Below are 18,393 nucleotides of genomic sequence, written 5' to 3' on the forward strand. Positions count from 1 at the left end.
TCAGGATGGTTTATACAAGAATAACAGATACCCGGGAGTGAGTTACAGACTGGAATCTAATCGAGGGGTTCGGGGTGGTTTATATATAGAATAACAGATACCCGGGAGTGAGTCACAGACTGGAATCTAATCGAGGGGTTCGGGGTGGTTTATATATAGAATATCAGATACTCGGGAGCGAGTTACAGACTGGAATCTAATCGAGGGGTTCGGGGTGGATTATATATAGAATAACAGATACCCGAGAGTGAGTTACAGACTGGAATCTAATCGAGGGGTTCGGGGTGGTTTATATATAGAATAACAGATACCCGGGCGATAGTTAGTCTGGAATCTACTCGAGAGGTTCGGGGTGGTTTATATATAGAATAACAGATGCCCGGGAGTGAGTTACAGACTGGAATCAAATCGAGGGGTTATGGGTAGTTCATATATAGAATAACAGATACCCGGGAGTGAGTTACAGACTGGAATCTAATCGAGGGGTTCAGGGTGGTTTATATATAGAATAACAGATACCAGGGAGAGAGTTACAGACTGGAATCTAATCGAGGGGTTCGGGGTGGTTTATATACAGAATAACAGATACCTGGGAGTGAGTTACAGACTGGAATCTAATCGAGGGGTTCGGGGTGGTTTATTTATATAATAACAGATACCCGGGAGTGAGTTACAGACTGGAATCTAATCGAGGGGTTCGGGATGGTTTATATATAGAATAGCAGATACCTGGGAGTGAGTTACAGACTGGAATCTAATCGAGGGGTTCGGGGTGGTTTATATATAAAATAACAGATACCTGGGAGTGAGTTATAGACTGGAATCTAATCGAGGGTTCGGGGTGGTTTATCTATAGAATAACAGATAACCGGGAGTGAGTTACAGACTGGAATCTAATCGAGGGGTTCGGGGTGGTTTATCTATAGAATACCAGATACCCGGGAGTGAGTTACAGACTGGAATCTAATCGAGGGGTTCGGGGTGGTTTATATATAGAATAACAGATACCCGGGAGTGAGTTACAGACTGGAAACGAATCGAGGGAATCGGGGTGGTTTATATACAGAATAACAGATACCCGGGAGTGAGTTGCAGACTGGAATCTAATCGAGGGGTGCGGGGTGGTTTATATATAGAATAACAGATGCCCGGGAGTGAGTTACAGACTGGAATCTAATCGAGGGAATCGGGGTGGTTTATATATAGAATAACAGATACCCGGGAGTGAGTTACAGACTGGGATCTAATAGAGGGGTTCGGGGTGGTTTATATATAGAATAACAGATACCCGGGAGTGAGTTACAGACTGGAATCTAATCGAGGGGTTCGGGGTGGTTTATATATAGAATAACTGATACCCGGGAGTGTGTTACAGACTGGAATCTAATCAAGGGGTTCAGGGTGGTTTATATACAGAATAACAGATACCCGGGAGTGAGTTACAGACTGGAATCTAATCGAGGGGTTCGGGGTGGTTTATCTATAGAATAACAGATACCCAGGAGTGAGTTACAGACTGGAATCTAATCGAGGGGTTCAGGGTGGTTTATATATAGAATAACAGATACCCGGGAGTGAGTTACCGACTGGAATCTAATCGAGGGGTTCAGGATGGTTTATATATAGAATAACATATACCCGGGAGTGAGTTTCAGACTAGAATCTAATCGAGTGGTTCGTGGTGGTTTATATACAGAATAACAGATAACCGGGAATGAGTTACAGACTGGAATCTAATCGAGGGGTTCGGGGTGGTTTATCTATAGAATAACAGGTACCCGGGAGTGAATTACAGACTGGAATCTAATCAAGGTGTCCAGGATGGTTTATACAAGAATAACAGATACCCGGGAGTGAGTTACAGACTGGAATCTAATCGAGGGGTTCGGGGTGGTTTATATATAGAATAACAGATACCCGGGAGTGAGTCACAGACTGGAATCTAATCGAGGGGTTCGGGGTGGTTTATATATAGAATATCAGATACTCGGGAGCGAGTTACAGACTGGAATCTAATCGAGGGGTTCGGGGTGGATTATATATAGAATAACAGATACCCGAGAGTGAGTTACAGACTGGAATCTAATCGAGGGGTTCAGGGTGGTTTATATATAGAATAACAGATACCCGGGCGATAGTTAGTCTGGAATCTACTCGAGAGGTTCGGGGTGGTTTATATATAGAATAACAGATGCCCGGGAGTGAGTTACAGACTGGAATCAAATCGAGGGATTATGGGTAGTTTATATATAGAATAACAGATACCCGGGAGTGAGTTACAGACTGGAATCTAATCGAGGGGTTCAGGGTGGTTTATATATAGAATAACAGATACCAGGGAGTGAGTTACAGACTGGAATCTAATCGAAGGGTTCGGGGTGGTTTATATACAGAATAACAGATACCTGGGAGTGAGTTACAGACTGGAATCTAATCGAGGGGTTCGGGGTGGTTTATTTATATAATAACAGATACCCGGGAGTGAGTTACAGACTGGAATCTAATCGAGGGGTTCGGGATGGTTTATATATAGAATAGCAGATACCTGGGAGTGAGTTACAGACTGGAATCTAATCGAGGGGTTCGGGGTGGTTTATATATAAAATAACAGATACCTGGGAGTGAGTTATAGACTGGAATCTAATCGAGGGTTCGGGGTGGTTTATCTATAGAATAACAGATAACCGGGAGTGAGTTACAGACTGGAATCTAATCGAGGGGTTCGGGGTGGTTTAATCTATAGAATAACAGATACCCGGGAGTGAGTTACAGACTGGAATCTAATCGAGGGGTTCGGGGTGGTTTATATATAGAATAACAGATACCCGGGAGTGAGTTACAGACTGGAAACGAATCGAGGGAATCGGGGTGGTTTATATACAGAATAACAGATACCCGGGAGTGAGTTGCAGACTGGAATCTAATCGAGGGGTGTGGGGTGGTTTATATATAGAATAACAGATGCCCGGGAGTGAGTTACAGACTGGAATCTAATCGAGGGAATCGGGGTGGTTTATATACAGAATAACAGATACCCGGGAGTGAGTTGCAGACTGGAATCTAATCGAGGGGTGCGGGGTGGTTTATATATAGAATAACAGATGCCCGGGAGTGAGTTACCGACTGGAATCTAATCGAGGGGTTTGGGGTGGTTTATATATAGAATAACAGATACCCGGGAGTGAGTTACACACTGGAATCTAATCAGGGGTTCGGGGTGCTTTATATATAGAATAACAGATACCCGGAAGTGAGTTACAGACTGGAATCTAATCGAGGGGTTCGGGGTGGTTTATATATAGAATAACAGATACCCGGGAGTGAGTTACAGACTGGAATCTAATCGAGGGGTTCGGTGTGGTTTATATATAGAATAACAGATACCCGGGAGTGAGTTACAGACTGGAATCTAATCGAGGGGTTCCGGGTGGTTTATATATAGAATAACAGATACCCGGGAGTGAGTTACAGACTGGAATCGAATCGAGGGGTTCGGGATGGTTTATATATAGAATAACAGATACCCGGGAGTGAGTTACAGACTGGAATCTAATCGGGGGTTCGGGGTGGTTTATATATAGAATAACAGATACCCGGGAGTGAGTTACAGACTGGAATCTAATCGAGGGGTTCGGGGTGGTTGATATATCGAATAACAGATACCCGGGAGTGAGTTACAGACTGTAATCGAATCGAGGGGTTCGGGGTGGTTTATATATAGAATAACAGGTACGCGGGAGTGAGTTACAGACTGGAATCTAATCGAGGGGCTCGGGGTGGTTTATTTATAGAATAACAGATACCCGGGAGTGAGTTACAGACTGGAAACTAATCGAGGGGATCGGGGTGGTTTATATACAGAATAACAGATACCCGGGAGTGAGTTGCAGACTGGAATCTCATCGAGGGGTTCGGGGTGGTTTATATATAGAATAACAGATACCCGCGAGTGAGTTACAGACTGGAATCTAATCGAGGGGTGCGGGGTGGTTTATATTTAGAATAACAGATGCCCGGGAGTGAGTTACAGACTGGAATCTAATCGAGGGGTTTGGGGTGGTTTATATATAGAATAACAGATACCCGGGAGTGAGTTACAGACTGGAATCTGATCAGGGGTTCGGGGTGCTTTATATAGAATAACAGATACCCAGGAGTGAGTTACAGACTGGAATTTAATCGAGGGGTTCCGGGTGGTTTATATATAGAATAACAGATACCCGGGAGTGAGTTACAGACTGGACTCTAATCGAGGGGTTCAGGGTGGTTTATCTATAGAATAACAGATACCCGGGAGTGAGTTACAGACTGGAATCTAATCGAGGGGTTCGGGGTGGTTGATATATAGAATAACAGATACCCGGGAGTGAGTTACAGACTGGAATCTAATCGAGGGGTTCGGGGTGGCTTATATATAGAATAACAGACACCCGGGACTGAGTTACAGACCAAAATCTAATCGAGGGGTTCGGGGCGGTTTTCTACAGAATAACAGATACCCGGGAGTGAGTTACAGAATAGAATCTAATCGAGGTGTTCGGGGTGGTTTATATATAGAATAACAGATTCCCGGGAGTGAGTTACAGACTGGAATCTAATCGAGGGGTTCGGGGTGGTTTATATACAGAATAACAGATACCCGGCCGTGAGTTAGTCTGGAATCTAATCGAGGGGTTCAGGGTGTTTTATATATAGAATAACAGATACCCGGGAGTGAGTTACAGACTGTAATTTAATCGAGGTGTTCGGGGTGGTTTATATATAGAATAACAGGTACCCGGGAGTGAGTTACAGACTGGAATCTAATCGAGGGGCTCGGGGTGGTTTATTTATAGAATAACAGATTACCGGGAGTGAGTTACAGACTGGAAACTAATCGAGGGGATCGGGGTGGTTTATATACAGAATAACAGATACCCGGGAGTGAGTTGCAGACTGGAATCTGATCGAGGGGTTCGGGGTGGTTTATATATAGAATAACAGATACCGGCGAGTGAGATACAGACTGGAATCTAATCGAGGGGTGCGTGGTGGTTTATATTTAGAATAACAGATGCCCGGGAGTGAGTTACAGACTGGAATCTAATCGAGGGGTTCGGGGTGGTTTATATATAGAATAACAGATACCCGGGAGTGAGTTACACACTGGAATCTAATCGAGGGGTTCGGGGTGGTTGATATATAGAATAACAGATACCCGGGAGTGAGTACAGGCTGGAATTTAATCGAGGGGCTCGGGGTGGTTTGTCTATAGAATAACAGATACCCGGGAGTGAGTTACAGACTGGAATCTAATCGAGGCGTTCAGGATGGTTTATATATAGAATAACAGATACCCGGGAGTGAGTTACAGACTGGAATCTATTCGAGGGGTTCGGCTTGGTCGATATATAGAACAACAGATACCCGCGAGTGAGTTACAGACTGGAATCTAATCGAGGGGTGCGGGGTGGTTTACATTTAGAATAACAGATGCCCGGGAGTGAGTTACAGACTGGAATCTAATCGAGGGGTTCGGGGTGGTTTATATATAGAATAACAGAGACACGGGAGTGAGTTACAGACTGGAATCTAATCGAGGCGTTTGGGGTGGTTTATATATAAAATAACAGATGCCCGGAAGTGAGTTACAGACTGGAATCGAATCGAGGGTTTCAGTGTGGTTTATATATAGAATAACAGATACCCGGGAGTGAGTTACAGATTGGAATCTAATCGAGGGGTTCGGGGTGGTTTATATACAGAATAACAGATACCCGGGAGTGAGTTACAGACTGGAATCTAATCGAGAAGTTCGGGGTGGTTTATATACAGAATAACAGATACCCGGGAGTGAGTTACAGACTGGAATCTAATCGAGGGTTTCGGGGTGGTTTATATATAGAATAACAGATTCCCGGGAGTGAGTTACAGACTGGAATCTAATCGAGGGGTTCGGGGTGGTTTATATATAGAATAACAGATACCCAGGAGTGAGTTACAGACTGGAATATAATTAACGGGTTCGGGGTGGTTTATATATAGAATAACAGATACCCGGGTGTGAGCTACAGACTGGAATCTAATAGAGGGGTTCGGGGTGGTTTATCTATAGAATAACAGATACCCGGGAGTGAGTTACAGACTGGAATCTAATCGAGGGGCTTGGGGTGGTTTATATATAGAATAACAGATACCCGGGAGTGAGTTACAGACTGGAATCTAATCGAGGAGTTCGGCTTGGTCGATATATAGAATAACAGATACCCGGGAGTGAGTTACAGACTGGAATCTAATCGAGGGGTTCGGGGTGGTTTATATATAGAATAACAGATACCCGGGAGTGAGTTACAGACTGGAATCTAATTGAGGGGTTCAGTGTGGTTTATCTATAGAATAACAGATACCCAGGAGTGAGTTACAGACTGGAATCTAATCGAGGGTTTCGGGGTGGTTTATATATAGAATAACAGATACGCGGGAGTGAGTTACAGACTGGAGTCTAATTGAGGGGTTCGAGGTGGTTTATATATAGAATAACAGATACCCGGGAGTGAGTTACAGACTGGAATATAATCAACGGGTTCAGGGTGGTTTATATATAAAATAACAGATACCTGGGAGTGAGTTGCAGACTGGAATCTAATTGAGGGGTTTGGGGTGGTTTATATATAGAATAACAGATACCCGGGAGTGAGTTACAGACTGGAATCTAATCGAGGGGTTCGGGGTGGCTTATATATAGAATAACAGATACCTGGGAGTGAGTTACAGACTGGAATCTAATCGAGGGGTTCAGGGTGGTTTATATATAGAATAACAGACACCCGAGACTGAGTTACAGACTGAAATCTAATCGAGGGGTTCGGGGTGGTTTTCTACAGAATAACAGATACCCGGGAGTGAGTTACAGACTGGAATCTAATCGAGGTGTTCGGGGTGGTTTATATATAGAATAACAGATTCCCGGGAGTGAGTTACAGACTGGAATCTAATCGAGGGGTTCGGGGTGATTTATATATAGAACAACAGATACCCGGGCGTGAGTTAGTCTGGAATCTAATCGAGGGGTTCAGGGTGTTTTATATATAGAATAACAGATACCCGGGAGTGAGTTATATACTGGAATCTAATCGAGGGGTTCAGGGTGGTTTATATATAGAATAACAGATACCCGGGAGTGAGTTACAGACTGGAATCTAATCGAGGGGTTCAGGGTGGTTTATATATAGAATAACAGATACCCGGGAGTGAGTTATATACTGGAATCTCATCGAGGGGTTCAGGGTGGTTTATATATAGAATAACAGATACCCGGGAGTGAGTTACAGACTGGAATCTAATCGAGGGGTTCAGGGTGGTTTATATATAGAATAACAGATACCCGGGAGTGAGTTATATACTGGAATCTAATCGGGGGGTTCAGGGTGGTTTATATATAGAATAACAGGTACCCGGGAGTGAGTTATAGACTGGAATCTAATCGAGGGGTTCGGGGTGGTTTATATACAGAATAACAGATACCCGGGAGTGAGTTACAGACTGGAATCTAATCGAGGGGTTTGGGGTGGTTTATATATAGAAAAACAGATACCCAGGAGTGAGTTACAGACTGGAATCTAATCGAGTGGGTCGGGGTGGTTTATGTATAGAATAACAGATACCCGGGAGTGAGTTACAGACTGGAATCTAATCGAGGGGTTCGGGGTGGTTTATGTATAGAATAACAGATACCCGGGAGTGAGTTACAGACTGGAATCTAATCGAGGGGTTCGGGGTGGTTTATATACAGAATAACAGATACCCGGGAGTGAGTTACAGACTGGAATCTAATCGAGGGGTTCAGGGTGGTTTATATATAGAATAACAGATACCCGGGAGTGTGTTACAGACTGGAATCTAATCGAGGGGTTCGGGGTGGTTTATATATAGAATAACAGATACCCAGGAGTGAGTTACAGACTGGAATCTAATCGAGGGGTTCGGGGTGGTTTATACATAGAATAACAGATACCCGGGAGTGAGTTACAGACTGGAATCTAATCGAGGGTTTCAGGGTGGTTTATATATAGAATAACAGATACCCGGGAGTGAGTTACAGACTGGAATCTAATCGAGGGGGTCGGGGTGGTTTATATACAGAATAACAGATACCCGGGAGTGAGTTACAGACTGGAATCTAATCGAGGGAGTCGGGGTGGTTTATATACAGAATAACAGATACCCGGGAGTGAGTTACAGACTGGAATCTAATCGAGGGGTTCAGGGTGGTTTATATATAGAATAACAGATACCCCGGAGTGAGTTACAGACTGGAATCTAATCGAGGGGTTCAGGACAAAGTGCTACAAGCTCTGCGTTTTGAGTATCGCTCTGTATGTTATAATTCGATCCTCCCCGTCTCACTTACATGACTTCGCCAAATTAACCACCTCAAAAGTGTCGTTTTCTTCCAGTGTTTTTGTGTTTTCTTGGTTTCCGATTGGTTTCATTTCCCGAATATCACTGAGTAGAAATGGTACAGCACGGGTTAGATACAGTGTAGAGCTCACTCTACATTACCCTGACAGTGTGTCCCCCACTTTATACCCAGTGTCAGCATCGAGCTCTCCCAGGACAGGTACAGCACGGGTTAGATACAGTGTAGAGCTCCCTCTGCATTACCCTGACTGTGTGTCCCCCACTTTATACCTAGTGTCAGCATCGAGCGCTCCCAGGACAGGTACAGCACGGGTTAGATACAGTGTAGAGCTCCCTCTACATTACCCTGACAGTGTGTCCCCCACTTTATACCCAGTGTCAGCATCGAGCTCTCCCAGGACAGGTACAGCACGGGTTAGATACAGTGTTGAGCTCCCTCTACATTACCCTGACAGTGTATCCCCCACATTATACCCAGTGTCAGCATCGAGCTCTCCCAGGACAGGTACAGCACGGGTTAGATACAGTGTAGAGCTCCCTCTACATTACCCTGGCTGTGTGTCCCCCACTTTATACCCAGTGTCAGCATCGCGCCCTCCCAGGACAGGTACAGCACGGGTTAGATCCAGTGTAGAGCTCCCTCTACATTACCCTGACAGTGTCCCCCCCACTTTATACCCATCGTCAGCATCGAGCTCTCCCAGGACAGGTACAGCACGGGTTAGATACAGTGTAGAGCTCCCTCTACATTACCCTGACAGTGTGTCCCCGGCTTTATACCCAGTTCACACTGGGAGTAACTGTGCACAGTTCTGGTCTCCGTATCACACTGGGAGTCACTGTGCACAGTTCTGGTCTCCGTATCACACTGGGAGTCACTGTGCACAGTTCCGGTCTCTGTATCACATTGGGAGTCACTGTGCACAGTTCCTGTCACTGTATCACACTGGGAGTCACTGTGCACAGTTCCTGTCTCTGTATCACACTGGGAGTCACTCTGCACAGTTCCGGTCTCTATATCACACTGGGAGTCACTGTGCACAGTTCCTGTCTCTGTATCACACTGGGAGTCACTCTGCACAGTTCCGGTCTCTATATCACACTGGGAGTTACTGTGCACAGTTCCGCTCTCTGTATCACACTGTGAGTTACTGTGCACAGTTCCGGTCTCCGTATCACAATGGGAGTCACTGTGCACAGTTCCGGTCTCCGTATCACACTGGGAGTCACTGTGCACAGTTCCTGTCTCTGTATCACACTGGGAGTCACTGTGCACAGTTCTGGTCTCTGTATCACACTGTGAGTTACTGTGCACAGTTCCGGTCTCCGTATGAACTTAGAGCTTGGATTACTACTTGGAACTATGATGTTGTTGCCATTACAGAGACCTGGTTGAGGGAAGGGCAGGATTGGCAGCTAAACGTTCCAGGATTTAGATGTTTCAGGCGGGATAGAGGGGGATGTAAAAGGGGAGGCGGAGTTGCGCTACTTGTTCAGGAGAGTATCACAGCTATACAGCGAGAGGACACCTCAGAGGGCAGTGAGGCTATATGGGTAGAGATCAGGAATAAGAAGGGTGCAGTCACAATGTTGGGGGTATACTACAGGCCTCCCAACAGCCAGCGGGAGATAGAGGAGCAGATAGGTAGACAGATTTTGGAAAAGAGTAAAAACAACAGGGTTGTGGTGATGGGAGACTTCAACTTCCCCAATATTGACTGGGACTCACTTAGTGCCAGGGGCTTAGACGGGGCAGAGTTTGTAAGGAGCATCCAGGAGGGCTTCTTAAAACAATATGTAAACAGTCCAACTAGGGAAGGGGCGGTACTGGACCTGGTATTGGGGAATGAGCCCGGCCAGGTGGTAGATGTTTCAGTAGGGGAGCATTTCGGTAACAGTGACCACAATTCAGTAAGTTTTAAAGTACTGGTGGACAAGGATAAGAGTGGTCCGAGGATGAATGTGCTAAATTGGGGGAAGGCTAATTATAACAATATTAGGCGGGAACTGAAGAACATAGATTGGGGGCGGATGTTTGAGGGCAAATCAACATCTGACATGTGGGAGGCTTTCAAGTGGCAGTTGAAAGGAATACAGGACAGGCATGTTCCTGTGAGGAAGAAAGATAAATACGGCAATTTTCGGGAACCTTGGATGACGAGTGATATTGTAGGCCTCGTCAAAAAGAAAAAGGAGGCATTTGTCAGGGCTAAAAGGCTGGGAACAGACGAAGCCTGTGTGGCATATAAGGAAAGTAGGAAGGAACTTAAGCAAGGAGTCAGGAGGGCTAGAAGGGGTCATGAAAAGTCATTGGCAAATAGGGTTAAGGAAAATCCCAAGGCTTTTTACACGTACATAAAAAGCAAGAGGGTAGCCAGGGAAAGGGTTGGCCCACTGAAGGATAGGCAAGGGAATCTATGTGTGGAGCCAGAGGAAATGGGCGAGGTACTAAATGAATACTTTGCATCAGTATTCACCAAAGAGAAGGAATTGGTAGATGTTGAGTCTGGAGAAGGGGGTGTAGATAGCCTGGGTCACATTGTGATCCAAAAAGACGAGGTGTTGGGTGTCTTAAAAAATATTAAGGTAGATAAGTCCCCAGGGCCGGATGGGATCTACCCCAGAATACTGAAGGAGGCTGGAGAGGAAATTGCTGAGGCCTTGACAGAAATCTTTGGATCCTCGCTGTCTTCAGGGGATGTCCCGGAGGACTGGAGAATAGCCAATGTTGTTCCTCTGTTTAAGAAGGGTGGCAGGGATAATCCCGGGAACTACAGGCCGGTGAGCCTTACTTCAGTGGTAGGGAAATTACTGGAGAGAATTCTTCGAGACAGGATCTACTCCCATTTGGAAGCAAATGGACGTATTAGTGAGAGGCAGCACGGTTTTGTGAAGGGGAGATCGTGTCTCACTAACTTGATAGAGTTTTTCGAGGAGGTCACTAAGATGATTGATGCAGGTAGGGCAGTAGATGTTGTCTATATGGACTTCAGTAAGGCCTTTGACAAGGTCCCTCATGGTAGACTAGTACAAAAGGTGAAGTCACACGGGATCAGGGGTGAACTGGCAAGGTGGATACAGAACTGGCTAGGCCATAGAAGGCAGAGGGTAGCAATGGAGGGATGCTTTTCTAATTGGAGGGCTGTGACCAGTGGTGTTCCACAGGGATCAGTGCTGGGACCTTTGCTCTTTGTAGTATATATAAATGATTTGGAGGAAAATGTAACTGGTCTGATTAGTAAGTTTGCAGACGACACAAAGGTTGGTGGAATTGCGGATAGCGATGAGGACTGTCTGAGGATACAGCAGGATTTAGATTGTCTGGAGACTTGGGCGGAGAGATGGCAGATGGAGTTTAACCTGGACAAATGTGAGGTAATGCATTTTGGAAGGGCTAATGCAGGTAGGGAATATACAGTGAATGGTAGAACCCTCAAGAGTATTGAAAGTCAAAGAGATCTAGGAGTACAGGTCCACAGATCACTGAAAGGGGCTACACAAGTGGAGAAGGTAGTCAAGAAGGCATACGGCATGCTTGCCTTCATTGGCCGGGGCATTGAGTATAAGAATTGGCAAGTCATGTTGCAGCTGTATAGAACCTTAGTTAGGCCACACTTGGAGTATAGTGTTCAATTCTGGTCGCCACACTACCAGAAGGATGTGGAGGCTTTAGAGAGGGTGCAGAAGAGATTTACCAGAATGTTGCCTGGTATGGAGGGCATAAGCTATGAGGAGCGATTGAATAAACTCGGTTTGTTCTCACTGGAACGAAGGAGGTTGAGGGGCGACCTGATAGAGGTATACAAAATTATGAGGGGCAAAGACAGAGTGGATAGTCAGAGGCTTTTCCCCAGGGTAGAGGGGTCAATTACTAGGGGGCATAGGTTTAAGGTGAGAGGGGCAAAGTTTAGAGTAGATGTACGAGGCAAGTTTTTTACGCAGAGGGTAGTGGGTGCCTGGAACTCACTACCGGAGGAGGTAGTGGAAGCAGGGACGAAACGGACATTTAAGGGGCATCTTGACAAATATATGAATAGGATGGGAATAGAAGGATACGGACCCAGGAAGTGTAGAAGATTGTAGTTTAGTCGGGCAGTATGGTCGGCACGGGCTTGGAGGGCCGAAGGGCCTGTTCCTGTGCTGTACATTTCTTTGTTCTTTGTTCTTTGTATCACAATGGGAGTCACTGTGCACAGTTCCGGTCTCCGTATCACACTGGGAGTCACTGTGCACAGTTCCTGTCTCTGTATCACACTGGGAGTCACTGTGCACAGTTCTGGTCTCTGTAACACACTGGGAGTCACTGTGCACAGTTCCTGTCTCTGCATCACACTGGGAGTCACTGTGCACAGTTCCGGTCTCTGTATCACACTGGGAGTCACTGTGCACAGTTCCTGTTTCCGTATCACACTGGGAGTCACTGTGCACAGTTCCTGTCTCTGTATCACACTGGGAGTCACTGTGCACAGTTCTGGTCACTGTATCACACTGGGAGTCACTGTGCACAGTTCCGGACTCTGTATCACACTGGGAGTTACTGTGCACAGTTCCTGTCTCCGTATCACACTGGGAGTTACTGTCCACAGTTCCTGTCTCTGTATCACACTGGGAGTCACTGTGCATAGTTCCGGTCCCTGTATCACACTGGGAGTCACTGTGCACAGTTCCTGTCTCTGTATCACACTGGGAGTCACTGTGCACAGTTCCGGTCTCTGTATCACACTGGGAGTCTCTGTGCACAGTTCCGGTCTCTGTATCACACTGGGAGTTACTGTGCACAGTTCCGGTCGCTGTATCACACTGGGAGTCACTGTGCACAGTTCCGGTCTCCGTATCACACTGGGAGTAACTGTGCACAGTTCCTGTCTCTGTATCACACTGGGAGTCACTGTGCACAGTTCCTGTTTCCGTATCACACTGGGAGTCACTGTGCACAGTTCCTGTCTCTGTATCACACTGGGAGTCACTGTGCACAGTTCTGGTCACTGTATCACACTGGGAGTCACTGTGCACAGTTCCGGACTCTGTATCACACTGGGAGTTACTGTGCACAGTTCCTGTCTCCGTATCACACTGGGAGTTACTGTCCACAGTTCCTGTCTCTGTATCACACTGGGAGTCACTGTGCATAGTTCCGGTCCCTGTATCACACTGGGAGTCACTGTGCACAGTTCCTGTCTCTGTATCACACTGGGAGTCACTGTGCACAGTTCCGGTCTCTGTATCACACTGGGAGTTACTGTGCACAGTTCCGGTCTCTGTATCACACTGGGAGTCACTGTGCACAGTTCCGGTCTCTGTATCACACTGGGAGTTACTGTGCACAGTTCCGGTCTCTGTATCACACTGGGAGTCACTGTGCACAGTTCCGGTCTCTGTATCACACTGGGAGTTACTGTGCACAGTTCCGGTCGCTGTATCACACTGGGAGTCACTGTGCACAGTTCCGGTCTCTGTATCACACTGGGAGTCTCTGTGCACAGTTCCGGTCTCTGTATCACACTGGGAGTTACTGTGCACAGTTCCGGTCGCTGTATCACACTGGGAGTCACTGTGCACAGTTCCGGTCTCCGTATCACACTGGGAGTAACTGTACACAGTTCCTGTCTCTGTATCACACTGGGAGTCACTGTGCACAGTTCCTGTTTCCGTATCACACTGGGAGTCACTGTGCACAGTTCCTGTCTCTGTATCACACTGGGAGTCACTGTGCACAGTTCTGGTCACTGTATCACACTGGGAGTCACTGTGCACAGTTCCGGACTCTGTATCACACTGGGAGTTACTGTGCACAGTTCCTGTCTCCGTATCACACTGGGAGTTACTGTCCACAGTTCCTGTCTCTGTATCACACTGGGAGTCACTGTGCATAGTTCCGGTCCCTGTATCACACTGGGAGTCACTGTGCACAGTTCCTGTCTCTGTATCACACTGGGAGTCACTGTGCACAGTTCCGGTCTCTGTATCACACTGGGAGTTACTGTGCACAGTTCCGGTCTCTGTATCACACTGGGAGTCACTGTGCACAGTTCCGGTCTCTGTATCACACTGGGAGTTACTGTGCACAGTTCCGGTCTCTGTATCACACTGGGAGTCACTGTGCACAGTTCCGGTCTCTGTATCACACTGGGAGTTACTGTGCACAGTTCCGGTCGCTGTATCACACTGGGAGTCACTGTGCACAGTTCCGGTCTCCGTATCACACTGGGAGTAACTGTGCACAGTTCCTGTGTCTGTATCACACTGGGAGTCACTGTGCACAGTTCCTGTCTCTGTATCACACTGGGAGTCACTGTGCACAGTTCCGGTCTCCGTATCACACTGGGAGTAACTGTGCACAGTTCCTGTCTCTGTATCACACTGGGAGTCACTGTGCACAGTTCCTGTCTCTGTATCACACTGGGAGTCACTGTGCACAGTTCCTGTCTCCGTATCACACTGGGAGTCACTGTGCACAGTTCCGGTCTCTGTATCACACTGGGAGTCACTGTGCACAGTTCCGGTCTCTGTATCACACTGGGAGTCACTGTGCACAGTTCCGGTCTCCGTATCACACTGGGAGGCACTGTGCACAGTTCCTGTCTCTGTATCACACTGGGAGTCACTGTGCACAGTTCCTGTCTCTGTATCACACTGGGAGTCACTGTGCACAGTTCCTGTCTCTGTATCACACTGGGAGACACTGTGCACAGTTCCTGTCTCTGTATCACACTGGGAGTCGCTGTGCACAGTTCCGGTCAGTGGGAAGCGTAGCTGCTTAGGAATACAAAAATGCACGAAAAGACAAAACTCAGGAGAGGTTACGATAGTCCCCATCCCACAAAATATGACACAGTGTATGGAAAGGCTCACTAAACGAAGGTCCACCACACTAAGAAAACAAAAAGGGACGGTCAATAGAGAATTAAAGGTGCTATATTTAAATGCGCGGAGTGTACGGAACAAGGTAGATGAGCTTGTGGCCCAGATTGTGACTGGCAGGTATGATGTGGTAGGCATCACAGAGACATGGTTGTAGGGGGTTCAGGACTGGCATTTAAACATCCAGGGATTCACAACCTATCGAAAAGACAGAGAGGTGGGCAGAGGGGGCGGGGTTGCCTTGTTAATTAGGAATGAAATTAAATCAATAGCACTAAACGACATAGGGTCAGATAATGTGGAGTCTGTGTGGGTAGAGTTGAGGAACCACAAAGGCAAAAAAACCATAATGAGAGTTATGTACAGGCCTCCTAACAGTGGTCAGGACCGGAGGCACAAAATGTACCACGAAATAGAAAGCGAATGTCAGAAAGGCAAGGTCACAGTGATCATGGGGGACTTCAATATGCAGGTGGACTGGGTAAATAATGCTGCCAGTGGACCCAAGGAAAGGGAATTCATTGAATGTTTACAGGAGGGCTTTTTGGAACAGCTTGTGATGGAGCCCACGAGGGAACAGGCCATTCTGGACTTAGTGTTATGTAATGAGCCAGACTTGATTAAAGATCTTAAAGTAAGGGAACACTTAGGAGGCAGTGATCATAATATGGTAGAATTCAATCTCCAATTTGAAAGAAAGAAGGTAGAATCAGATGTAAAGGTGTTACAGTTAAATAAAGGTAACTACAGGGCATGAGGGAGGAACTGACGAAAATCGACTGGGAGCAGAGCCTAGTGGGAAAGACAGTAAAACAGCAATGGCAGGAGTTTCTGGGAGTAATTGAGGACACAGTACAGAGGTTCATCCCAGAGAAAAGAAAGGTTATCAGAGGGGGGATTGGGCAGCCATGGCTGACAAAGGAAGTTAGGGAATGCATCAAAGCAAAAGAGAAAGCCTATTCTGTGGCAAAGAGTAGTGGGAAGTCAGAAGATTGTGAAGGCTACAAAAACAAACAGAGGATAACAAAGAGAGAAATAAGGAAAGAGAGGATCAAATATGAAGGTAGGCGAGCCAGTAACATTAGGAATGATAGTAAATGTTTCTTTAAATACATTAAAAACAAACGGGAGGCAAAAGTAGACATTGGGCCGCTCCAAAATGACGCTGGTAATCTAGTGATGGGAGACAAGGAAATAGCTGAGGAACTAAATAAGTACTTTGCGTCAGTCTTCACAGTAGAAGACATGAGTAATATCCCAACAATTCAGGAGAGTCAGGGGGCAGAGTTGAATATGGTAGCCATCACAAAGGAGAAAGTGCGAAAGAAACTAAGAGGTCTAAAAATTGATAAATCTCCGGGCCCAGATGGGCTACATCCTAGAGTTCTAAAGGAGATAGCTGAAGAAATAGTGGAGGCGTTAGTTATGATCTTTCAAAAGTCACTGGAGTCAGGGAAAGTCCCAGAGGATTGGAAAATCGCTGTTGTAACCCCCCTGTTCAAGAAGGGAACAAGGAAAAAGATGGAAAATTATCGGCCAATTAGCCTAACCTCGGTTGTTGGCAAGATTCTAGAATCCATTGTTAAGGATGAGATTTCTAAATTCTTGGAAGTGCAGGGTCGGATTAGGACAGGTCAGCATGGATTTAGTAAGGGGAGGTCGTGCCTGACAAACCTGTTAGAGTTCTTTGAAGAGATAACAAATAGGTTAGACCAAGGAGAGCCAATGGATGTTATCTATCTTGACTTCCAAAAGGCCTTTGATAAGGTGCCTCACGGGAGACTGCTGAGTAAAACAAGGGCCCATGGTATTCGAGGCAAGGTACTAACATGGATTGACGATTGGCTGTCAGGCAGAAGGCAGAGAGTTGGGATAAAAGGTTCTTTTTCGGAATGGCAACCGGTGACGAGTGGTGTCCCGCGGGGTTCAGTGTTGGGGCCATAGCTGATCTCTTTATATATTAACGATCTAGATGACGGGACTGGGGGCATTCTGGCTAAGTTTGCCGATGATACAAAGATAGGTGGAGGGGCAGGTAGTATGGAGGAGGTGGGGAGGCTGCAGAAAGATTTAGACAGTTTTGGAGTGGGACTCGCTCCCGCAGGGAGTGGGCAGAATGTGGGACTCACTCCCACAGGGAGTGGGGCGAATGTGGAACTCGCTTCCACAGGGAGTGGGGCGAATGTGGGACTCGCTCCCACAGGGAGTGGGGAGAATGTGGGACTCGCTCCCACAGGGAGGGGGGAGAATGTGGGACTCGCTCCCACAGGGAGTGGGGAGAGTGTGGGACTCGCTCCCACAGGGAGTGGGGAGAATGTGGGACTCACTCCCACAGGGAATGGGGAGAATGTGGGACTCGCTCCCACAGGGAGTGGGGGAGAATGTGGAACTCGCTCCCACAGGGAGTGGGGAGAATGTGGGACTCGCTCCCACAGGGTATGGGAAGAATGAGGGACTCGCTCCCACAGGGAGTGGGGAGAGTGTGGGACTCGCTCCCACAGGGAGTGGGGGAGAATGTGGGACTCGCTCCCACGGGGTGTGGGGAGAGTGTGGGACTCGCTCCCACAGGGAGTGGAGAGAATGTGGGACTCGCTCCCACGGGGAGTGGGGAGAATGTGGGACTCGTTCCCACGGGGTGTGGGGAGAGTGTGGGACTCGCTCCCACAGGGAGTGGAGAGAATGTGGGACTCGCTCCCACGGGGAGTGGGGAGAATGTGGGACTCGTTCCCACGGGGTGTGGGGAGAGTGTGGGACTCGCTCCCACAGGGAATGGGAAGAATGAGGGACTCGCTCCCACAGGGAGTGGGGAGAGTGTGGGACTCGCTCCCACAGGGAGTGGGGAGAATGTGGGACTCGCTCCCACAGGGAGTGGGGAGAATGTGGGACTCGCTCCCACAGGGAGTGGGGGAGAATGTGAAACTCGCTCCCACAGGGAGTGGGGAGAATGTGGGACTCGCTCCCACAGGGTATGGGAAGAATGAGGGACTCGCTCCCACAGGGAGTGGGGAGAATGTGGGACTCGCTCCCACAGGGAGTGGGGAGACTGTGGGACTCGCTCCCACAGGGAGTGGGGAGAATGTGGGACTCGCTCCCACTGGCAGTGGGGAGAATGTGGGGCTCGCTCCCACAGGG

The 18,393-nt window shown here is 47.4% G+C and overlaps 1 protein-coding gene across 1 annotated transcript in view; it reads right to left on the reverse strand.

The window, feature by feature from the left end:
• Positions 1-18,393, reverse strand: part of LOC140410131 (pre-rRNA 2'-O-ribose RNA methyltransferase FTSJ3-like) — a 50,426-nt gene that overhangs the window by 18,366 nt on the left and 13,667 nt on the right. Inside the window, exon 4 of the mRNA XM_072498084.1 lies at positions 8,390-8,484. Within this exon, the coding sequence (XP_072354185.1) occupies positions 8,390-8,484 (95 nt within the window). The remainder of the gene's footprint in view (positions 1-8,389; positions 8,485-18,393) is intronic.

This window comes from Scyliorhinus torazame, chromosome 4 (assembly GCF_047496885.1).
Source record: "Scyliorhinus torazame isolate Kashiwa2021f chromosome 4, sScyTor2.1, whole genome shotgun sequence".
Taxonomy (NCBI): domain Eukaryota; kingdom Metazoa; phylum Chordata; class Chondrichthyes; order Carcharhiniformes; family Scyliorhinidae; genus Scyliorhinus; species Scyliorhinus torazame.